The sequence below is a fragment of the Astyanax mexicanus genome, chromosome 1, assembly GCF_023375975.1.
Source record: "Astyanax mexicanus isolate ESR-SI-001 chromosome 1, AstMex3_surface, whole genome shotgun sequence".
In the NCBI taxonomy this organism is placed as follows: domain Eukaryota; kingdom Metazoa; phylum Chordata; class Actinopteri; order Characiformes; family Acestrorhamphidae; genus Astyanax; species Astyanax mexicanus.
Window position 1 is genome coordinate 36,596,071 of NC_064408.1, and position 25,174 is coordinate 36,621,244.

Consider the following 25,174-nt stretch of genomic DNA (forward strand, 5'->3'; position numbering starts at 1 on the left):
AGGGACTCAAAAGAGGCGTGATAAAGAGAAAGAGCTTGGATAACGAGACTTAGGAACGAAAGAGGCAGAGATAGAAATACTGAGAAAAAAGAGAGATTGAGAGTGAAACAGAGAACAGATTAAGAAAGATACAAAGAGAGACAGAGAGACAAAGGCATCAATAGAGGAGGTAGATAAAAGAGACAGAAAAAAGAAAGAAAAAAGGAAGAGAGAGTGTGAGAGAGAAATGGGAGCAAGGTGAGAAAAAGAAAAGAAAACAAAATAGGGAAAACAACACGAGAGATAGAAATTAAAGGGAGAGAAGAAAGAGAAAAATACAGAAATAAGTGGTTGTAAAATAAACATTTCCATTTTTTAGGTTGTGTGATGGGACGCCACCTGGTTGACAGGCCATGGCGTAAACACACACAGCCTGGAATCTGTGCAGCTGTCGGTCTGAGTGATCCTTTAATGTGTGTATTTGGGGTTTATAAATTACAGAAGCTGGAGTCGTCGAGCTTTGGGTTACAGATTGGAGCTCAGGGAAGCGTGTTCTCGACACTTAGCGGTTTTGTGCTACTTGAAATGCACGTTAATAACACCGCAATTACACTCCCAGTCACACACTCCAGCTGCAGAGCAATGTATTAAGTAATTAATCAACAAAAACTGGCGAGGTGAGTGCTCTTATGTGATGTTTCTGGATAAACTGGGCTGCAGGAGCACGTCCAGAGTCGGTAGGCTCTTAGGCTTGATCATTTTTCATTACAGGCAAATATGCAAGCTGTTTTTTTTTTGTTTAGAGACAGGTGATCCCTCCCAGGCAGCCCGGCTTCATCTTCAGTCAGAGTGTCTGAGCACCCATTTACGCCCAGAATATAAGCACTTAAGACGATTAGATGAAGAATGGACATCTTTCAGAGGGCATAATAACTGGTAATCACGCAACAAAAGCACACAATTAGACCAGTTTGCGTCAAGCTTGTGTTTCAGGTGCTTACAAATCTGCATATTGGCATGTGGCTGATAGCAATTAGGCCTGAGTGATACGATAGTGCTTAGAAAAAGAGCTAGAAGTCAGCCTTTTCCTTTATTTACTCTCTTTTAAGTTACGAAATATCATTCTAAGGAGAAGGGTGGTGTTTATAGGCAATGGATAGCGTTTAATGAAGAAAGATGGTGTTTGGAAAATGTCTGCGTTTGATTAAAGAACGATGGTCTGTAGTAGTAAATGCTGTTTGGTAGAGAATGAGGGTGTTTGGTTGAGAACAGTGGTGTTTGGTTAGAGAATGATGTTTTGCTGTAGAGAATGAGGGTGTTTGGTTGAGAACAGTGGTGTTTGGTTAGAGTATTTTTTTGCTGTAGAGAATGAGGGTGTTTGGATAAGAACAGTGGTGTTTGGTTAGAGAATTATGTTCTGTTGTAGAGAATGAGGGTGTTTGGTTGAGAACAGTGGTGTTTGGTTGAGAACAGTGGTGTTTGGTTGAGAACAGTGGTGTTTGGTTAGAGAATGTTTTTTTGCTGTAGAGAATGAGGGTGTTTGGTTGAGAACACTGGTTGGTTAGAGAATTATGTTCTTTTGTAGAGAATGAGGGTGTTTGGTTGAGAACAGTGGTGTTTGGTTGAGAACAGTGGTGTTTGGTTGAGAACAGTGGTGTTTGGTTAGAGAATGTTTTTTTGCTGTAGAGAATGAGGGTGTTTGGTTGAGAACAGTGGTGTTTCGTTAAAGAAGAATGTTCTGTTATAGAGAATAAGGGTGTTTGGTAGAGAACAGTGGTATTTGGTTAGAAAAATAAGGGTCTGTTATAGAGAGTGAGGGTGTTTGGTTGAGAACAGTGGTGTTTGGTTAGAGAATGATGTTCTGTTGTATAGAATGAGTGTGTTTGGTACAGAATGGTGTTGTTTGGTTAGAGAAATAAGGGTCTGTTATAGAGAATGAGGGTGTTTGGTTGGAGAACGATGGTGTGTAGAAGATAATAGTGGCGTTTGGTAGAGAATGGTGGTGACTGGAAATTCTTTTTGTGAGGTTGGGGAAGATGGTGTTTGGCTGGAGAACGATGGTCTGTAGTAGAGAATCTTGATGTTTTGTAGAGAATGATGATGTTTGGTAGAGAATGGGGGTGTTTGGTTAGAGAAATAAAGGTCTGTTGTAATAAATGAGGGTGTCTGGTAGAAATGATGGTGTTTGATTGGAGAACGATGGTCTATAGTAGAGAATGATAGTGTTTTTATTTTGGAGCTCAGGGAAACAGAAAAATGTTCTCAACACTTAGCGGTTTTGTTGCTGTTTGTTGAAATGCATGATCTGCATTTCAACTGCAGGCAGCCCGGCTGCATCTTCAGGCTGGCGGAGTGGATGAGCACCCATTTACGCCCAGAATATAAGCACTTAAGACGATTAGATGAAGAATGGGCATAATAACTGGTAATCATGCAACAAAAGCACACAATTAGACCAGTTTGAGTCAAGCTTGTGTTTCAGGTGCTTACAAATCTGCATATTGGCATGTGGCTGATAGCAATTAGGCCTGAGTGATACGATGGCGCTTCAGAGATGATCAGCAACAGCTTGGGAAAAGAGCTAAAAGTCTTTTTTTTTTTTTTTTACTCTATTTTAACTCACAGATATAAATTTAATTTATAAGGAGAAGGTGGTGTTTATTGGAAATGGATAGTGTTTGATAGAGAAAGATGGTGTTTAGAAATTCTTGGTGTGAGGTTGAGAATGATGTTGTTAATGTTGATGGTCTGTAATGGAGAATAGTGGTGTTTGGAACAGAATAGTGATGTTCAGTAGAGAATGATGGTGCTTGGTTAGAGAATGATGATGTGTAGAGAATGATGGTCTATAGTACAGAATGATGATGTCTGGGTGGAGAATGATGGTCTACAGTACAGGATAATAGTGTTTGGTTGGAGAATGATTGTCTGTATTAGAGAATGATGGTGTCTGGGTTAAGAATAATGGTCTATAGTAGAGGAAGATAGTGTTTGGTTGAAGAATGATGGTCTATAGTAGAGAATGATGCTGTATAAGTGGAGAATGAAGGTCTATAGTACAGAATGATGGTGTTAGGGTGAAGAATGATGCTCTATAAGTGGAGAATGAAGGTCTATAGTACAGAATGATGGTGTTAGGGTGAAGAATGATGGTCAGTAATACAGAATGATGGGGTCTGGGTGGAGAATGATGGTCTATAGCACAGAATGATGGTGTTAGGGTGAAGAATGATGGTCAGTAATACAGAATGATGGGGTCTGGGTGGAGAATGATGGTCTATAGTACAGAATGATGGTGTCTGGGTGGAGAATGATGGCTAAGTTGATAATTGATTGTCTATAGTAGAGAATGATAATGGTTAATTGTAGAACGAAGGTCTATAGTAGATACTATTTTGTTTTGGTTGAAGAATAATGCCCTGTAGAAGAAAATTAATTAGTAAATAATGATGTTTGTGGAAGATAATGATGGTGTTTTGTTGGAGAATTATGGCCAGTGGAAGAGAATAATGATGTTTGGGTCGAGGATTATGGTCTATAATACACAATAATGGTTTTATAACTGTGTTTTGTATAGAATAATGGTCTCAGTTAGAAAATAGCAGTCTATGGTAGAGTGATGGTGTTTGGAGAATGTGTTTGATATATGTTTACTGTGACTAACAATTGGAATGACAAAAATACAAATACATTTAAAATGATATAATATTAATAATGTGCTTTCAAATGTGTAGAACAGCAGTAATAACTTTAGACCTTGGGATGAGATGGGATTACATGAGGTGATGTATCTTTTACTGGGAACAGTGAACTTTTATAAAGTGTTGTAAAGTATTAATACGCTTACATTTCTCATGAACAAAGAGGTAGCCCTCTATGGTCGATTGCTGGCCGTGTCTGTTGAGGGCTGATTTAGGCTGCTTCATCCTCTTCATCAGTTCCTCCATTTCCTCTCGTGTGCTCTCAAAGTGGTTACGTGTCTACAGCAACAACAACAAGAAAAGGATGCTGTGCTATTTTGACCAATTCAAGCTGTGAACAGGCTTATTTGTTTAAAATCATAAAGTCCAACCAGACGGAAGTGTCAGAACAAAGAACTGTAAAACTGTACAGCATTGCTAGAGGCAGTTTTTCTACAGCTTGTGATTTAAATCATGTAGTGCACTGATTAAACTATGATGGACAGAAATGGTCTAGATGGTTGAAGGAGATCAGTCTGATTAACTGGGTAAATTAACTAACAGTAAGCTGATGAATATGATTGGCTCACATTTTGTAAGCTTAGTTGCAGCTCCTGTTTATAAGGCATGAAGTCCTGAGTCATCTCCACAGTTAGGTTATTCAGCGTCAAAATACTCTGGAGGAAAGCCAGCACCTGTCAAAGACACACACACACACACATTCTTTGTATTAGAACTTAAAAGTCAGAATAAAATGTAGTCAAAAAATAAAGTGTAAATATACAGTGGTGTGTATATAAGTGTTTGCTCCCTTCAAAATGTCTTTTTTTGCTATTTTTTTGTCACTCATCAATCAAATTTGTTTAAACAATTTTAAAGACAACACAAGTAAACACAAAATACAGTTTGTAGATGAAGAAAAACATCAAACCTATATGGCTTTGAACAAATTAGAAAGAAAGTAACTAAGATCTATCAGTCTGTAAAATCTCATGAAGCCAAACCACCGTGAGAGCCATTATCCACAAATGCTAAAAACCTGAAACAGTGGTGAACCTTCCCAAGAGTGGCCGGCTGACGAACCATACCTTATGAGCACAGTGATGACTTATCCAAGAGATCTCAAAAGAACCAAGAACAACATCCAAAAAATTGCAGGCCTTATTTGCCATGACTTTACCATAAGAAAAAGGCCGGGCTAATTTTTTGGAAGGTGTGTGTCCAATTACATCTGTTGTAAATGTAACACCACATTTCAGAAAAACAACATCATACCTACAGTGAAATATGGTGTTGGTAGTGTGATGGTCTGGGGCTGTTATGCTGCTTTAGTACCTGGCAGACTTGCTGTGATTAATATATACATTAATTTCGCTGTCTACTAAAAGATCATGAAAGTGAATGGCCGAGCATCTGTTCATGACCTCAAGCTAAAACAAACTTGGGTTCTGCAGCAGGACAATGATCCAAAATGTTGTGTTTACTTGTGTTGTCTTTGACTAATATTTAAATTCGTTTGATGATCCGAAACACTTAAAAGTGAAAAACATGCAACAAAACTAAAAATAAAGAGAATAAACATGTTTTCACATCATTGTTGGTGTTTTCAAGTGCAAAGTAATACTTACAGGTTCAACAATATCAAACTTCTTACTGTCCTCCACCTGCTGGATCTGGTAGACATATTCAACAGAGGACTCGTAGAATGCCTGCCTTTCCTTTTCCATAAGCTCATCTGCCTATACAAACACACACAGACAGAGATAAACAGAGTGACACATTTTTGAATGTCCAACTGCAATAAAAGCAATAGAATGCCCACAGGAATCATCAATATTAAATATATAAAGTATGACTGACAGAATAATTAAAGCATAAATCTCAAACTTCAGTGAAAAACAGCTGTGGAGCCTCTGCTTCAGCAATAACAGCATTCCAGTGGGCACGGCTCTCTGAACTGCCCTTTACCCTGTTTATTAACTGTGATCACGCTGTAGTTCTATAGTCCTTACATCTGAAACTGAAAATGTGGAACGTGCATCTTCTACACATTTCCTCTACTTTACATTGTGTATGTAATTAGATAAAGTGCTTTTTTAATAATGCTCTGAATTTAATGAGCTACTAAGTATTTATATATATATTTTTTTTTTCATGCAACGACTTTGACTGCTTCAATCAAACCAGTCTAAATGTAGAAAAAGACTGGGGGCTCCATCATACTCCCTGTGCAAGGAGCGTCATCATGACTGTTGCTATCTTACACCCCCTCAAGAGTTTATTTTCATGCCTTGCACCTGCACCATTATAATAGTAAAGGAGTAAAGGAGTAAATCTACACTAATAAGTGTGGTGGTCTGGAAGTGACTTGGTGTTCAGGTAAATTTCAGGTGTGTTGCTATTTTGGCAGTTGAAAACAAAGGTGCGTCACTGACTGAAATGAACCTAGACAACAGTCAATCTTCAGTGTCAAGTTCTATAGGTGCGCCCAGCGTGTACTTCATTAATTAAACACACACAGAGTGAACTTTTTTCCTCAATCATGTGTGTAAAAGAGAGGGAGAGTGAGAGAAAGGTACTCCCCTCTTGTGCATATTCATGAAGTGCATGCAAAACAGAGAGTGTTCTGATTGGCCTGTTCTCTGCAAAGAGTCTGTGAGTCAGCCAATCAGTTTTTAGTGTGGCCGGGCAGCGTTTGTGTCTTTTTTCCCTCCTGGTCGGAATGCATTCAGTGAGTAAGATAAGGAGCATCATGGCTCCCATCAAATCTCTACTGAGACACACAAAGCGATGCGCTGTTAAGATACGATAGTGCCAAAGTCAAAGCTCACCCGGCACTTAAAGGGAATGGCAAGATATATACATAGATTGGTTTATTTCACATTTAGTTCCAAAACACACCAATATTTAATAATAAAAAAGTACATGCCTTTTGCATGTTTCGAGCTGCACAAGGTGCAATTTTCCCCCTCACGATACAAAATACACAAGAGTTTTCAATCATTGCTCTGTTTTTCTATACAGTTGGATACACTCACATGATGCAACCAGTGTTGCTTTCACAAAGCCCAGAATGTGCTTTCTTTCAGACACATGAAGCTCCCCCATATATTTTCAGACTGCTGCTGCTGACACAACAGCACTGGAGCACTGCAGGCCAGTTATGCCCTCTGGGAATGCTAAACCTGTACATATATTTAAGATTTTTGAAGCAAGTTTTAAAACACACACCCAGTCCATATAGTCCATGAATAAATATACTGTCACGAGAAGCAGCTAATTTAAATATCTGCCTTAATCATCCTTTTCCAGCTAAACCCTGCTGACTCATTTTGCAGTTCTTAGGACTGTTTTTGCTGTCAGTGTTTTGTGAATTTGGCAAAAAAACAAGACTGCTAATAAAACAGAGCTCGTTTACATATTAGTCTCAAAGGCAGAACTTTCATTTTCTCTCACTCTCTCTCTTTGTCTCTCTGTCTCTCTCTCTCTCTTTCTTTATTTCTTTCTTTCTTTACCTCCTGTAGTTGGGTCTCCTTCCTCTTGGATGAGAGGTTAAGATGTTTGTCCAGTTGAGAATAATACCTCTCACTCTCCTTCTCAAACTTCTTTCGCCGCTCCTGAAACACACAAACACAAACACACCATTATTATCACCCTAAATTAAATATATTATAACATCTTATTGTAGGCATTGTAAGGATGCCTACATCAAAGTGAGCAAATGGTTCCCTTTTAATAGGGAATTTGGGGAAGCGCCAAAGTAATCAAAACTGTAAAAAAAATAAATAAATAAAAAAAACTTAAAAAGTCAAATGATCGCTGGATGTTAATCTACACAGATTTCGCTTCTTTAAAAAAATTGGGTGAGTGAATCGCTTCCGTTCATTTTTAGTAAGTTTACATTTCCAGGGTGATATTAGCTAGCAGTTCGTCCCACGGTAAACAAGCAGACTACAGTCCAATATACTCACCTCTGAACTGCTCCAGCCTCAGTGCTGGAGTGGATTAATTACTCCTTAATACCTGACTGGTAAAATTCATACATAAGGTGCAGTAGATTATAAGGCGCACTGTTAAATTAAAAGATTTTAAGTGCATCTTATAGGTCAACATTATCAATCAATCGACTCATCATTGCAGCTCTACATCATAATCATCTTTAGCTTTTTACACATCAACTGAACAGCCTCAGATCATTACAGAACATCTTATAATCTGGTGCTCTTTATGTATGAATTTTAGTAGTCAGGTATTAAGGGGCAGTAAAGCCATGCCAGCCCTGGGTTCAGCAGCATTAGCATTAGCTGATTCTGGAGGGAAACATGATTTTGGAGAGAAACATGGCCTCTATAGCCAAGAAGGCACCACAGAGGATTTGCCAGAAGCTGCTGGAGAACCTCTGGAGAAACCTACCACAGACCTTGATAATCCAGTTCCTCGCTGCAATCATCAAGTCCAACCTCACATCATCCATAACCATCTGGTTTGGATCATCCACCTCACAAGAACTCCACGGCATAATCAGAACAGAAGAAGGCCATCAGATACATTCTGCCAACGTTTCAGAACATTCATCAGAGTCGGGACATGAAGTCTGCTGGCAGGGTTAAACCTGACCGCTCTCACCCCAGACATCACCTCCTACATCAACGTCTTTTGGGTAGAAGACCCAGAGCAATAAAGCCAGCACATCTTTACAAGCTAACAGCGTAACACTATCCAACCACAGTGCACACCTCTTACATTAACTAGGACTTCACAGCCATTCTCACTGTGACCCAGAATCTACACAGTTCCACTACAACATTTTCAGAGTTCTGTAACTTACCATAAGTTATGTAAGATTGTATATGTTCTCAGACTATTATACAGCTCTGGAAAAAATAAAAGACCACTTAAAATGATGAGTTTTTTTGCTTTTACCAAATTGAAAACCTCTGGAATATAATTAAGAGGAAGATGGAGGACCACACGCCATTAAACCAAGCTGAACTGCTTGAATTTTGCACCAGGAGTGGCATAAAGTTATCCAAAAGCAGTGTGTAAGACTAGTGGAGGAGAACATACCAATATACATAAAAACTGTGATTAAAAACCAGGGTTATACCACCAAATATTGTTTTCTGAACTCATAAAACTTTATGAATATGAACTTGTTTACTTTGCATTATTTGAGGTCTTTTTTGTTATTTCAGCCATTTCTCTTTTTTTTTTTTTTTGCAAATAAATGCTCTAAATGACAATATTTCTATTTGGATTTATTTGGGAGAAATGTTGTCCGTAGTTTATAGAATAAAACAACAGTGTTCATTTTACTCAAACATAAAACTATAAATAGCAAAATCAGAGAAACTGATTCAGAAAATGAAATGACCTCTTAATTTTTTTTTCTGGAGCTATATTTACATGCTTTACTTTGTAGATGTTTACAGTGGATTTTATATATTTCTGTCTGTTACTTTTATCTTTCCATATTCCCATTGTTTGAACAGTGTGTGTTTGTGTGTATTCTGTTAAATCCAAATTCCTCATATTGATATAAAAATTTGATTCTACTGTGTTTTGACTTAAAACACATTTATCATACATTAATTTCCAACCTGCAAAAGCCTTTTATTTATGTGTATGCTTAAAATGATAAAATATAAAATGCTATCAGACTAACTATATAAAATAAGGAAATCAATTAATTAATTTAAAACAATCAAACAAGTGTATAGTTAGATTAATGTCTTTTTTTTCCCCTTCATATAATATACTTATTTTTATTTATTTATTAGATGAATTCTTAAAACTGTTTTTAATAAAAAAAATACCTTTTTATTTATAGGATTCTTTTGATTGGGATTGATTGATATTATTTTATTGATACATTGGCAGATTTAGTTCATAATTACATTTTTATTGTACTTCTGAGCTCAGTGCTCCTCCTAGTGGACATGATAAGCTAACACACTCACACAGACATTAAAAACCCCATCTCTCTCTCTCTCTCTCTCTCTCTCTCTCTCTCTCCTTCTCTTTCTCTCTCTCTCTCTCTCTCTCTCTCTCACACACACACACACACACACACACATATTCAGACACAGATAAAAGTATGGAAAGTTCTGGATTGATCTCTGGCACGCGACTTTGCCACGTTTACTTTTTCCAAACCCTGTCTAAAATCATCCCACACTTTCTCTCTCACTTCATCCCCCATCTGTCTACCTCTCTCTCACTGACTTCACACTTCGCCTCTCTCTCTCCCTCCCTTCTCTCTCTCTCTCTCCCTTTCTCTCTCTCACTCCCTCTCATCTCTCCCTCTCTTTTTGGCTCACACTTCATCCTTCTCTCGTCAATCCACTTCAACCCTCTACTTCTCTTCTTTTCTTTTTTCTCTCTCCAACTTTTTCTCTCTATCTCTCCCTCTTTCTCTTCCTCTCTCTCTCCTGGCATTTAAACTGGCAGTTCTGTAACTCTGATAATAGTTTAGTGGTGCTTCAGGTCAAAAGAACATACAGTGGGTACAGAAAGTATTCATACCCCTTTAAACTTTTCACTCTTTGTTTCATTGCAGCCATTTGCTAAAATTTAAAAAGTTAATTTATCATATTATTTCTCATTAATGTACACTCAGCTCCCCATCTTGACAGGAAAAAAACAGAAATGTAGAATTTTTGTAAATGTATAAAAAAAATAAATAAATAAAAATAAAAAAGAACTGAAATATCAGATGGTCATAAGCATACTGACCCTTCGCTCAGTATTGAGTAGAAGCACTCTTTTGAGCAGTACAGCCATAAATCTTCTTGGAAATGATGCAACATGTTTTTCACACCTCGATTTGGGGATCCTCTGCCAGTCTTCCTTCCAGATCCTCTCCAGTTTCCTCAGGTTAGATGGTGAGATGCCCAATTGGGTTTAGGTAAGGGCCTGGTTTTCTCCACACATACTGCTTAGAATTAACGCCAAAAAGTTCAATCTTCATCTTGTCAGACCAGAAAATCTTATTTCTCATAGTCTGGGAGTCCTTCATGTGTTTTTTTATATGTCTCACACCAAGGAGAGGCGTCTATCAGGCCACTCTGCTATCAAGCTCGAATTGACGTAGGGTTGTAGGAACTAGTGGAACTTTCTCCCATCTCCCTACTACATCTTTGGAGGTTCTTTTTTATCTCTCTCACCAAGACTCTTCTCCCACGACGGCTCAGTTTGGCTGGACGACCAGGTCTAGGAAGATTTCTGGTCTTCCCAAACTTCTTCCGTTAACGGATTATGGAGGCCACTGTGCTCTTAGGAACCTTAAGCACTGCAAAATTTCTTTTGTAACCTTGGTCAGATCTGTTCCTTGCCACAATTCTATCTCTATTCTCCCTGGGCAGTTCTTTTAACCTCATGATTCTCATTTGCTCTGACTGCACTGTGACCTGTGAGGTCTTACAGTATATAGACAGGTGTGTGCATTTCCTAATCAAGCCCAATCAGTTTAATTAAATACAGCTGGACTCCAATGAAGGAGTAGAACCATCTCAAGGAGGATAATAATAAAAAAATGGACAGCAGGTGAGTTAAATATGAGTGTCACACCAAAGGGTCTAAATATTTTTTTCTTTTTTTAATAAATTAGCAAATGTTTCTACATTTCTGTTTTTTTTCTGTCAGGAAGAGATGCTGAGTGTAAATTGATAAAAAAAATCAAAAACTTTAGCAAATGGCTGCAATGAAACAAAAAATTAAATATTTTAAGTGGTCTGAATACTTTCCGTGGTCACTGTAAACTTTATGTACTACTGTACATCTGCAGATATTGCATAGAATCTATCAGTCATGACAATATTTTTTACTGCTGTATAAATTAAAATTGGGCTTTCGTTTTTGTTGGATGTGATGTGTTTTATTTCAGGAGTGACAGTGAGCTCATTCAGAGCTTGTTTTTTATTCAGTCAGAAAATCAATATAACATTGACTGAGGAATGATTGACTCATACTACTTGTGTTCCTTGTTCAGAAATATAATGTTCAGTTATTATATGACGTTACCATTTACTACACTTTTTAAATGCCTACTTACATCTGTACATCATTATAATGAGTGTGTGTGTGTGTGTGTGTTTGTGTGTTCACTCACTTTTGTGACACCAATTTGATCTTTCCTGAACTTCTCCAGTGGCTTAATAAGCAAATCACACGCATTCTGTACCTACAGAGAGAGGAAGAGGGAGAGAGAGAGAAAGAGAGCGAGAGAGAGAGAGAGAGAGAGAGAGAAAGAGGTTAGAAGAGGCATTGGCATTACAGGTGCTTAAGACAGTCATGTGTGTTCATGCATGTCGTTTTGTTTCTTAAGCAGAAATGGTTTTAAACGTGTGTGTTTGTATGTGTGTACTTGTGTGAGTGTGTGTGTGTGAGAGAGAGAGAGAGAGAGAGAGAGAGAGAGTTGTAGGTAAAGAATGAAAAGAACGATAGAGAGAATGCAAGAAGTTGTAGATTCCAATGCAAAACATTTGGTACATGGAAAACAGTGATACACTTTATCCCCCTGTCAGAATCTAGATCCTCCTGACAGGCTGGTTTTGCTGGCTTTAACAGGAACATCATTATAATAATGACCTCAGCACTCAGGAGGAGCTATGACTCTGTGTTTATCTCAGAACTGGTTCAGCTAAACTCTTAACACTGTATCCATACACCACGTACACACACCTGCTTCACTGTCTTAGCTGGCGTGTGGTCACAGTAGTGGCTTACACTATTGTGAGCGATTATACTTGTGTTTGTGTGTCTGCATTACACTGCAGTTTACACCTTTAAAGCCAGGAAATGTGTAGATGGCAACACGAGGCTCAGTGTACTGATGACACCATAACACATAGTGACGTGTCTAATGAGGTACATGTCAGGCTATGTTATAGATAATTTTTATAATGGTACACAGATACACATATGCATAAGCTACATAACAGATGTAGATGTGAACGTGCTTTAAGCTCTACTGACGTTTGTTTTGTACTAAATCCAGTATATAAATACACTGCTAGATACAATTCTACCAGCAGCAATTTTTACAGTTTCAGTGAAATCACCATTACCACTCTTTCACCTCATTTGGAGTGTGACCACACATTTTTCTCATGAGACACATTACTGTGTTAACCGGCTACTTTAGCTCAGCTAACACTAACCAGCTACTTTAGCTTAACTCAGCTAATGCTTACCGGCTACTTCCGTTTAGCTAACGCTAACAGGCTACTTTAGCTCTGCTAACACTAACTAGCTACTTTATCTCAACTCAACTAGCGCTAACAGGCTACTTTCGCTCAGCTAACGCGAACAGGCTACTTAAGGTCAGCTAACACTAACCAGCTACTTTAGCTTAACTTAGCTAGCGCTAACCGGCTACTTTTATTTTGCTAACGCTAACAGGCTACTTTAGCTCAGCTAACACTAACCAGCTACTTTAGCTCAACTCAGCTAGCGCTAACCAGCTACTTTCGTTTATTTAATGCTAACAGACTACTTTAGCTTAGCTAACACTAACCAGCTACTTTAGCTTAACTCAGCTAGTGCTAACTGGCTACTTTAGCTCAGCTAACACTAACCAGCTACTTTACCTTAACTCAGCTAACGCTAACCAGTTATTTTCGCTCAGCTAACGCTAACAAACTACTTTACCTCAGCTAACACTAACCAGCTACTTTAGCTCAACTCAGCTAGCGCTAACCGGTTACTTTCGTTTATTTAACGCTAACAGATTACTTTAGCTCAGCTAACAATAACCAGCTACTTTAGCTTAACTCAGCTAGCGCTAACCGGCTACTTTCGTTTATTTAACGCTAACAGATTACTTTAGCTCAGCTAACACTAACCAGCTACTTTACTTTAACTCAGCTAACGCTAACCAGTTATTTTCGCTCAGCTAACGCTAACAAACTACTTTACTTCAGCTAACACTAACCAGCTACTTTAGCTTAACTCAGCTAGTGCTAATCGGCTACTTTCGTTTATTTAACGCTAACAGATTACTTTAGCTCAGCTAACAATAACCAGCTACTTTAGCTTAACTCAGCTAGCGCTAACCGGCTACTTTCGTTTAGCTAACGCTAAACGGTTACTTTCGTTGAGCCAACGCTAACAGACTACTGTAGCTCAGCTAACACTAAACAGCTACTTTAGCTTAACGCAGCTAGCGCTAACCGGGTACTTTCGCTCAGCTAATGCTAAACAGCTACTTTAGCTCAGCTTATGCTTACCAGCTCCTTTTTTTATGGGAAAACAGCAGCTGCTTTCCTGGTCATGATTTAAAAAACTCTAGAAAAGCATTTGCTGTAGTAAAATCACTCAACAAAAAGCCAAATACAGCCAAACAAATAAACCAGGTGAGGGGAGTTCCAGATTAGTATTTGACATTGTCATTTTCACTATTACATTCAGTGTTGTAATTTCCGAGGTAAACTCCTTCACTCCTGCCCTTAACCATAGCAGGTGTGTAGGTTTGCCTGACTCAGGCAACCCAGTGATGAATGTGTGGTTCTCTTTCAAGCATTCATTCGGTATCTCACTATGGGGATACGCCCCTCTCGCGTATTCCTCAGAAGCACTCTAACATTACGCCAGCCCTTACTGGCTGGCCAGGTCTGACGTCCGCGGGGGGAGGCACCCCCTATAAAAGCAGGTGCCCGAGCGGCAGAACGTCATTCAAACATCTCTTCTCGCTCAGAAGCGACTCAAGTCGACGCTGCCAAGGAATTACGCTACTGTCCACAGAGCAGAGCTAACCACTCGCTCGCCGGGCGCTAATTCCTAACTACGGCGACATTCGACACAATTAAGATAGGCTTGTCTCCAAACAACTATCTAACCAGTCTGTCTCCAAACAGTGGTCAACACTCAGTGCAACTCGCTAGTCACCAAACTAGAGTACGCTGAACCCTATATCCTGTGCTATCGGCTAGCTTGTCACCAAACATTAGCCTTAGCCAACTACACTTAGCCGGAAAGCTAAGAGTTACTTTAGCTGCAAAGCTAACTAGCAATGGCTTCTCTTTCTCCCTCAGAGAGAGATGAGAAGCTGGGGCGGCTATGCTCATGTGGGAACAATATTTCTGCAAGAGATACTCACCCCTGCTGCAATGAGTGCCTCGGGCTGCAACACGCCCAAGACGCACTAGCCCCCACGGGTTCTTGCATCCACTGCGCCCGCCTGCCCATGAAAAGTCTCCGTCGTCGACTAGCACGCCATGCTAGTTTGACCGATCGAGACCCCATGATGGCGGCGCCTCCAGCTCCCGAGGGTCAACCTCAGGTGTCTGCAGCCAGTACCAGTGCAAACTGGGCCGAGCACATGGATGAAGTATCTCCGTTGCTCGACGAGCTCGGCTGCATGCGCGAGGAGCGGGATGAACTCCTCGACGCGGAGCTGGATTCACTGGACGGTTCGGACAACATCCTCCCCTACGAGGACGATGACGATCCGTTCCTTCCACCGACGGAGGCAGCAATGCCTCAAGCCCCTCGCGAGTGTAGCTCAGGCGCGGAAGGCGAGGTCGGTGGTTCCCCAGCTGCTGGTGCGAGCCTGCACGACGTATGCAAGCGCGCCGCAGGAAAACTGGGCATTCCATGGCCCAGCGCTCTGCCCGAGAAGGCCGGTTCTCGGTATGAAGGCAAGCGCTTACCCAGGGTGAAAAGTATGGAGAGACAGGTTCTTCCGCTATTCCCCGAGTGCCTGGAAGAAATGACCCGCACCTGGCCGAAACCTTTCTCATCGAAAAACCCGGTCCTGGGCGGTGCTACGCTGGACTGCGCAGAAATGGAGGCGAATGGACTGTCCAATCTGCCGCAGGTGGAGCCGCTGGTCGCTCACCACCTCCATCCTGGCCAGAAAGCCTTCATGACCACATCCGCGCCTAGCTTCCCGTCAAAGGCGGACGGATTCCAGTCCTCCATGACCGACAAGGCATACAGATCCGTTGCCCTCGGTGTGCGAGCTCTGAACGCATCGTCTATGCTGATGGCGTATCAGGCTGAGCTTCAGGAGGAGATGGCCGGAACCACGGAGCACAAGCTCTGGGACGAGATGTGCGTGGTGACCGACTTATGCCTTCGCCTACATCGCTGTGCTGTCCAGGCTTCAGGAAGGGCGATGAGTATCATGGTCACGCAGGAGAGAGCGCGCTGGCTCAACTTGTCTAGCCTCTCACACCGCGAAAAAGTCCAGCTTCTGGATGTTGCTGTGGATCCAAAGGGCTTGTTCGGCCCCGCTATGGCTGCTATGCAACGCCGCTGTGAGGAAAAGAAGCGGGAGGGTGAGGCTCTGCAAACCTGTCTGCCCAGGAAAGTGCACCCACCTCCTGCCTCAGCGCCCCGCCCATCCTTTGCACAAGCGGTAGCGCGTGCTCCGCTTGGCTACAGGATTCCAAAGCGACCCACCCCACCACAGCCCAGACCACCAGCAAAACCCAAAGCTGAGAGTGGAGGAGCATGGGGTAACAAGCCAGCTGCACCAGTGGACCAGCACGGAAGCCGACAAGCGCCGCCTCGCGCCCGCCTGGGCAAGAGGGCCTCGCAGGCAACCTAACTCGCTGCCGGGGGAGGGAAAGCGTGTTTGCCAGACACACGCCCCTCTCCCACTGGGGGACCAGTCCCTAGAGCCTGCAGTTGCGGCTCACAGTTCAGAAGTGTGGGACTTTGTTCAGTTCAGAAAACCCCTGTCCACTGTCAAAAACACACTGTGTTCAACAAAAATAAAATTGTACCCCATTGTGCAACCAGGCCACGGGCCGAGGGCACTTCAAAACAAAAATGCCCTATTGTTGAAAAACATAAGGAACACTGTGCACTTAGCGGCGCAGGGCCACATAAGCTCTGTACCAGAGCCGGCCACGCGCGCATGCGCAGCTGCCAGAGCGAGGCAGTGCTGCCCTCCACTAGAGGGCAGCAGTGCTCCACTGGTGGCGCTGCAGCCAGCTGTAACACAGCGAATAGCGCGCTGGCGCGCGTGTATCGCGTCGCAATGGGTGCTCAGAACTGTGGAGAAAGGGTACAGGCTCCAATTTTCACACACCCCCCCTCGATTCTCAGACATAATATGGTCACAGGCGAGGGGAAATGCTGCCAGTTTTCTAGAAGCAGAGATAGCCTCTCTTTTAGAGAAAGGAGCGATTCAAGTAGTACCTCCAACGCAGAGCCGGAGCGGCTTCTACTCGAGGTATTTTATAGTTCCCAAAAAGGGAGGGGGCATGAGACCTATACTGGACCTGAGAGCGTTAAACAAACACCTCAGACAGTACAAATTCCGGATGCTGACTCACTCAGCACTGCTAAAGTTTGTACGCCCAGACGATTGGTTCACCACCATCGATCTAAAAGATGCATACTTTCACATTCCCATTTACCCTCCCCACAGAAAGTTTCTCAGATTCGCCTTTCAGGGGAGGACATACGAGTATATGGTACTCCCGTTCGGCCTCTCTCTGAGCCCGCGCGTTTTTGTCAAATGCACAGAAGCAGCGATAGGGCCGCTCAGGGCGAATGGAATTCGTCTGGCAACGTATTTGGACGACTGGCTTTTGGCTGCAAAGTCAAAGGAAGAAGCCGTGACACACACTGAATACTTAATGAGACACCTCTCATGGCTGGGGTTTCAAATCAACTTGGCCAAAAGTGTGCTGAACCCCAGCCAGTCAGTAACTTTCATCGGACTGTCCCTAGACTCAGTGGCGATGAGAGCTCGGCTTTCCCCAGACAGAGTAGAGGCATTTCAGGCATGCCTCGCCCAGTTTCGAAGGGGAAATTATGTGGAGCTGAGGATGTGCTACAGACTTTTGGGTCTGATGGCGTCAGCATTGGCTGCTATTCCCCTAGGGAGGCTACATATGAGGGGGTTTCAGCGCTGGGTGGCGAAACTCGGTCTGGACCCGCGAATGTACGCACGCAGGAAAATTATTGTGTCAGCTCAGGGTGCGCGGACACTGCGACTGTGGAAGCATCCGCGCTTCCTGTCACAGGGCGCACCGTTAGGCACGATCAGTGCCAGAAAAGTAATCACTACCGATGCGTCTCTATGGGGATGGGGTGCCACCCACGAAGGGAGGTCGGTAAATGGACAGTGGAGTCCGAGCTTACGCTTGGCTCATGTAAATGTTCTGGAGCTCAGGGCAGTATGCCTGGCTCTGCGTCATTTTCTTCCGTATGTGGAAAACTCTCATGTGTTGGTCCGTACGGACAACACGACTGTGGTGGCTTACATCAACAAGCAGGGGGGCTTACGCTCCCTACAACTTCACAGGCTAGCACACAGACTGATTATCTGGAGCAATGCCAACCTCCTCTCACTCAGAGCAACGCATGTGCCGGGAGTGTCAAATCGAGGGGCGGACCTACTCTCCAGGGGCCACCCTCGCTATGGGGAGTGGAAACTTCACCCAGACGTGGTGAATATGGTCTGGAAGCGGTACGGTCTCCCAGCAGTGGATCTGTTCGCATCCAGGGAGAACGCACAGTGCCACCAGTTTTTCTCACTGAAGGACAGGGATGCTCCGCTGGGAGTGGACGCGCTGGCACACGAGTGGCCGCGTGCCCTCCTTTACGCATTCCCTCCACTAGCTCTGATATCCCCTACTCTAATCAGAGTGAGAGAGGCGGGTCTATCAGTTATTCTGATAGCACCGAATTGGCCACAAAAGACTTGGTTAGCGGAGATAACGCAGATGCTTTACGCTCAACCATGGCCCCTCCCACTGCGCAGGGATCTGCTCTCGCAGGCGCGGGGAGAAATCTTTCACCCTCACCCAGAGCGCCTAGCTCTCTGGGCTTGGCCCGTGAAGGGTTAAATTTGACGTCATGTGGGCTGCCTCAGAATGTAGTAGCTACCATCCAAAGTGCTAGGGCACCGTCCACACGCACTTTGTATCATGCTAAGTGGCGTGTGTTTGAGGATTGGTGTACTGACACAGATGAAGTGCCATACCAATGCTCTGTAAGGAGTGTTTTGTTATTTTTACAAACACTTCTTGAAAATGGTAGAGCTTTTTCCACTATCAAAGTGTATCTAGCTGCTATTTCTGCGTGTCACGTAGGACTTAATGGCAAAACGTTGGGGCAACACCCCCTCATTTGTCGATTTATGCGCGGGGTGCGTCGCTTGCGCCCTGTATCAAAACCTTTATCTCCTAAGTGGGATTTGCCTCTGGTACTAGAGGCTTTATCCGGACCTCCATTCGAACCTTTACTGGAGGTGGATTCGAAGATGCTTTCACTTAAAACAGCACTGCTTATGGCGCTCGTGTCTGCCAAACGAGTTGGCGACTTACACGCCTTTTCAGTGCATTCTTCGTGTATGCAATTTGGTCCAGGTGACTCTAACGTTTCTCTGCGACCTAACCCAGCGTACATTCCTAAGGTTATGGACACGTCTTATTCGTGTCTTCCGTTGGAGCTCACTGCTTTTCACCCACCGCCGTTTTCGTCTCCGGAACAGCAGCGGTTACATATGCTATGTCCTGTGCGCGCTTTGAGAGCGTATCTGACCAGGACCATGTCATTCAGGAAATCAGATCAACTATTTATTTCCTGGTCCGGGTCTCATAAGGGCAAGCCCATTACAAAACAGCGTCTCTCACACTGGATTGTAAAAGCTATAGGCTTGGCCTATTCAGCAAAAGGGTTGAACCCCCCCGATGGTCTGTGTGCGCATTCTACGAGGGGTATTGCCACATCATGGGCTCTTTTTAAAGGGGTGTCCTTACAAGAGCTATGTGCGGCCGCTTGTTGGTCATCACCTACAACCTTTATGAGGTTCTACAGGCTTGACGTTACTTCATCACGTTTGGCTCATGCTGTTTTGAGCACTAGCTCAGCGCTGGCTCAAGACGCGCCAGTCTGATGTCAGGTCAAGCAGCGTCTAGGTTGGCTTGTCCGGCAATACGGGAGTAAGCATATCCCATAGTGAGATACCGAATGAATGCTTGAAAGAGAACTTTAGGTTACGACCGTAACCCCGGTTCTCTGATAGCATGAGTGAGGTATCTCACCGGACCACCCTTCTTGCAATGAGCGAGAAGAGATAGCTAACTTTGAATGACGTTCTGCCGCTCGGGCACCTGCTTTTATAGGGGGTGCCTCCCCCCGCGGACGTCAGACCTGGCCAGCCAGTAAGGGCTGGCGTAATGTTAGAGTGCTTCTGAGGAATACGCGAGAGGGGCGTATCCCCATAGTGAGATACCTCACTCATGCTATCAGAGAACCGGGGTTACGGTCGTAACCTAAAGTTATGAGAGCTGCACTATTTTACGCATTCCTTAACATAAACAGCTTGGGACACAAACATAGCTATCCCCAGCCTTAGCCATATGGAGTGTAAGATTGCTCTGCTAAGCTGCCACAGATAGAAGGGTTCTCTTGTGAGCTTTTTCTAGGCTAACTAAGCCAAATTATGCCTAGCATTTCTCTCCCCAGTAACATTAGCTAGCTCTCTGCTAAAGTTATTATGTTAGCTACCTTGCTGCTAATGTTAGATTGCTACCGGCAATTAACCGGCATTAAACACACCGCCTAAAAATGTAAAACCTACAGCAAATTTACAGTTAGTTTAAGGAGTTTACAACCTTAATTAACCTGATTTTATTTCAAGACATTTTAGGACTTTTTAAGGACCCACGAGTACTCTGGTCCAATCAGTTTACCTCTGATGCTTAAACAGTTGGTTTAGCAGCCGCTAGTAAATCTTAGTAAAGCTACAGAGTGCATCTTAAATAACTAACCTCTCCACTTCTTAGCTCTATGTAGCAAATTCTAAGCTTGTGCTGGTGTTTGTAACACTGTAAACTGGGTTTGTGTTGTTGGTTGGGTTTCTGTCTTCATTAGCTATATAAGTGAAACATGCCCACACTCCACTCCTTGCACCCGTTTTGTCCACAAGCCGCGACGAGAGAGTACTTCTTTTATTTTAGCCGGCGCCATTCTACACATGCTACCGCTCTCTCACTGCTGGCTTGCGTGTGCTTGCGTCACTCAACTGAGTTAAATTAGAACACACAAACTGATTCATTTGTTCAGAATATTAGGCTTTATTATGTCTTAATCCTGCCACACTGGCCATGGTGTGAATCAGTTTTCTTATGTAGTGAATCAAATCGTGCCTACTAATTTGACTCCTTAGAAGCTAGTAACTGGGCTTTATACAGTATTGAAAGCATTGAACGCTACAGAACTGAATCGATTGTGATGATGTAGTAATGAAAAAGCATTGAACTTTCTGTGCATTGAGCAACTCTATTTAATTGTAGAATTTTTATATCTTCTTATATAACTACATAGGCATTCTAAACTCCCTAATACTTGGCCCCCAATTTGACTTATTAAAGTTACTGGTAATTTCTCCTCTTCAGTTTTAATGGAACCTTATTAGAACTACATAAAGTAGGCACTTCCATTGCACTTGAACCCATGTCCATCTTTCTTTTATTTCCTGCTTTTATTTCAATGATCAAATAAGTCTCACCTGTTTTTTAAGACATTTGAATGCAGGATTTTGCCAGAAAGGAACAATTTTGTAAGCGTACTTTCACGCCAAAAGACATCTTTAAAGCAATTTAAGTATCCAGGACATGAGCGCCTTTGATCTAGTGGAGCTGACCTCCATAATTCGGCCTGCGGACCTGTCCATGGCAGGGGTCAGCATCACTGCGGGCCAAGTGCCTGATAGACAAGCACAGTGCATAACAGGAATAAGGAAAAGCTGCGAGTTCCCGACAGGAGCTCATATCCTGCACTGCACAGACGAGGGGCTTTAGGGTTTGATGAATTATTTCGGGAAAGAGTTTCACTCTAAATCTCTTTTCCAGGAGTGTCTCCAGGTCCTGTTTGTGCCACTGGCTGTTTCTCAGAACATGACTAGCAAGGTACTTTCTAAAATTTAGAGTTTTACTCGGGGCATTGTTCGTGCACTTACATCATCATTAATACAAATCCAAAATCGGGACATTTGTTAAGCCAAACTAAAGAAACTGAGCACATGATCTGTAGTTTAGTCCAAAGGAACAAGGTGGCCTGCTGTGCTGTAAAGTGTTAATCATTGATTTTGTGTTACAGGGGGTGTGTGCGTGTATGTGTGTGTGTGTGTGTGTGATCACATGATTAACCAGTCCATCAACAGGCTGCAAATCTACTTGCTTTTGATCCAGTAACAACACTCTGCACTAAACTGGGACAATGTGTCAGTCTGTACTGCTCTACTCTCCAGGGAAGGTTTTTACTAGATGTTTGGAGCATTAAGGTGAGGATTTCATTGCATTCCGCAACAAGAGCATTATAGTGAGGTCAGGATGTTGGATGATCACCATCTCACCTCATCCCTGACTCCCCAACTCAATCCATGAAGTACCGGATGGAAAATATCACTTCAGAGGTACACAGTTGCACTGCTTCACAGCTCAATGCTGGACAAGCAGTGCAAAAGGCATTCAGATATTATAGGATGCATTCACTGCTAAAACAGCATGCAGCAAATGCACACACAGCTGCTCTACTCCCTGTAGAGAAGTATTGCCAATAGTATAGAAGCAGATTATCAGTAGTATAGTATCTGGAACAGATGACTATGAACCTGCTGGCACCATGCCAAATACCAGGTATGGCCAAATGGTGTATAGAGCCCCCAGCATGAAAATCCTCAACACTAATGCTCTTGTACCTGAAAGCAAGCAAAGTGTTCACAGAAATGGCTCAAAATAAAAAAAAAAAGATGTTGTATCCTTTTTTATTAATTCATATTTTAGCACATAAAAATGGCCTTTTAGTACACAAAATAAAGTGCTAAAAGGTCATACGAATGATTTCTATTTAAATATGCACCTTTTCTTCCACAAAATAATATTGTCACACAACAACAATTCTGTGATTAATCATAATTACAAAGATGCTTCATTTTTTAAAATGCTGATAGTTTTATCTGTGTTTTCTTTCATACTTATTACATTCGTAACAGCAAATTTCAGTCCCCTGGATTGTGTCTGTAGTTGACAACTAAATTTAACACATTCAACCAAACACCCATACATTTTTGACCCATACATACATATTATTCTAATCTTTTAAAAAAATTGTGATCTGCCCCAATTTCTGATCACATGATCTGTTTGGAGACATCCCTACATCCTGTATAATTTATAAGATTAAAACTGATCAAAATAAATGAAAAATAGCGTAAATCAATCAATGTTAAAGTAGTGCGGCCAGTGTTGCTTGGTTCTTTTTTTGGCATACAATATATACCTTAGCAAGTTTCAGTTTGAAATATTGCCCATATAAAAAAAACAATACAATTCTAAAATCACTGTGCATCTTTACTACCACCCACTGCACTGTTCACTGTTGGTGGTTATGCCTTCTGATATGTATTCCTGATACATCTGTGATACTGTGGCTGTGGAGAAATGGTATGTTGGTACAACTGATTTCCCATACATGATACAAGTGTTTTCCCAAGCTGTCATCTGAGGTAGTTACAGACTGCTACCCCTTGACTTTTGGCATGTCACTGTATATTTATGTGTGCGCGTGCATGTGTGTTTGAGACATGGTATTTAATATATTGCACTTATCTGTATGTGCAATTTTCTTTTATTGAAATGACAAGACATGTTGCTATGATATAAGATAATTGACAAGTGTCAAAAAACAGAACAAGTTATTAATGACCCACCAGCATCATTCTGTCCTCCTCCACTTCCTGTAGCAGACCAGCAAACTCACGGAAGGACTCAGCTGAAACACAAACAAACACACACACAGTTTCACACTTACAAAATAAATACAGAGGTGCATCATATTATGAAGTGGAACTCAGCTGTTTTGAGGGGGCTGTGAGTGAGCAATTGCTATTCAAGTTCTTGCCAATCAAAATGCATTCTGATGGTCATCTGACTCACCAATGTTGATTTCATCATCAGTAAGCGTGTCTCCAATGAAGTCGAACTGGAACGCCTGCAGGGTCTGAGAGAACTTCTGAACTGCCATGGAATAACCTGCAACACACACACAGAGACACTGCATGTTTTATACCACGTCAAAAAATTGTGTCATACATACAGTATATATCATATGAATCACTTACAATTTACTGAAAAACGTTTCTGGATGCCTACATACACTGCCTGACCAAAAGAATAAGTCGCCACCAAAAAAAAAAGGTCACACACTCTTAATATTTTGTTGGACCGTCTTTAGTTTTGATTGTGTCATGCATTCACTGTGGCATTGTTTCAATAAGCTTCTGCAATATCACAAGATTTATTTCAACAAGATCTTGGAGCAGCATTGATGATGGTAGAGTCTGACCACTGCACAAAGCCTTCTCCAGCACATCCTAAATATTCTCAATGAGGTTAAGATCTGGACTCTGTAGTGAACTCTAAATCCATGTGTGAAAATAATGATCTCATGCTCCTTGAATCACTCTTTCACAATTCCAGGCCCATGATGAATCCTGCCAGTGTCATCTTGGAATATGCCTGTGTCATCAGGGAAGAAAAAATCCATTGATGGAATAACCTGGTCTATATTCAGTATATTCAGGTAGTCAGGTGACCTCATTCTTTCAGCACATACTGTTGCTGAACCTAAACCTGACCAACTGCAGCAGCAACCCCACATCATATATAAATGTGGTGACTTTTTTTAGGGCCAAGCAGTGTATTACACCTGAAAAAGGTTTATAGAAATAGAAATAAGTTCTGACTGTTTATCCAGAAGAGCATTTGTGCCATCAGACACTGATGTTGGATAAGAGGGCCTGATTAAAATCTCAAAGGTGTTCAATGGTGCTAAGGTCAGAGTTCTATTGTGTCAATTAAGTTCTTCTAAACTTACCAAACCATACTTTTATGGGTCTTTCTTTGTGCATTGCGGAACAGAACAGAAAAAGTCATCCCAAAACTTTTTTCACAAAGCTAAAATCATTCATCTGTCAAAATGTTTTGGTATCAGAATCAGACTTTATTGGCCAAGTAATAAGCTCATACATACAAATAATGTGTGTTTGAATACAGTAACTCACAGAGCATGATAACTAAAACATTTCACAGTAACAGATAATAGAACACAAACGCACCTGTAAACTTAAACATAGCAAGGATGTAGTGCAGATAAGGCCCGGCAATTTATGCTGAGCATTAGAGAACCAATTCCAGGTCTAAATAAAGTTTGTTCAACTGAACTATGACCCCACCTCATAACTTTACCCCTGGTGACACTACAATATGTAAGTGCCCATATGTAGTAATAATATAATATGTATATAAGTACATGTAATGTAATCACATTATTAACAGATCATATATGTACATGCCCCTTTGCTTACCTCAATATTGCCTATTATGGTTAATCATATATTTTGTTTTACAATAATATAATATATTTTCTTAAAAAATAGCAGGTTAATGGTATTTAAAAAGGTTGTAATTGCTTCATTATGTTTTTGTATTTTAAATATTCTAATGACATAAAATGGTTTCAAAATGAAAATGTTATTGTTTATCACA

General features: G+C 41.9%; 1 protein-coding gene across 1 annotated transcript in view; it reads right to left on the bottom strand.

Annotated features, from left to right (window-relative positions):
* The window catches only part of ophn1 (oligophrenin 1), a 141,011-nt gene that overhangs the window by 98,418 nt on the left and 17,419 nt on the right, over window positions 1–25,174 (bottom strand). The window contains exons 2-8 of the mRNA XM_022685083.2: window positions 23,564–23,659; window positions 23,338–23,399; window positions 11,770–11,841; window positions 7,175–7,276; window positions 5,288–5,398; window positions 4,250–4,354; window positions 3,827–3,959 (exon numbers count right to left, since the gene is read on the bottom strand). Coding sequence (XP_022540804.2) covers window positions 3,827–3,959; window positions 4,250–4,354; window positions 5,288–5,398; window positions 7,175–7,276; window positions 11,770–11,841; window positions 23,338–23,399; window positions 23,564–23,659 — 681 coding nt within the window. The remainder of the gene's footprint in view (window positions 1–3,826; window positions 3,960–4,249; window positions 4,355–5,287; window positions 5,399–7,174; window positions 7,277–11,769; window positions 11,842–23,337; window positions 23,400–23,563; window positions 23,660–25,174) is intronic.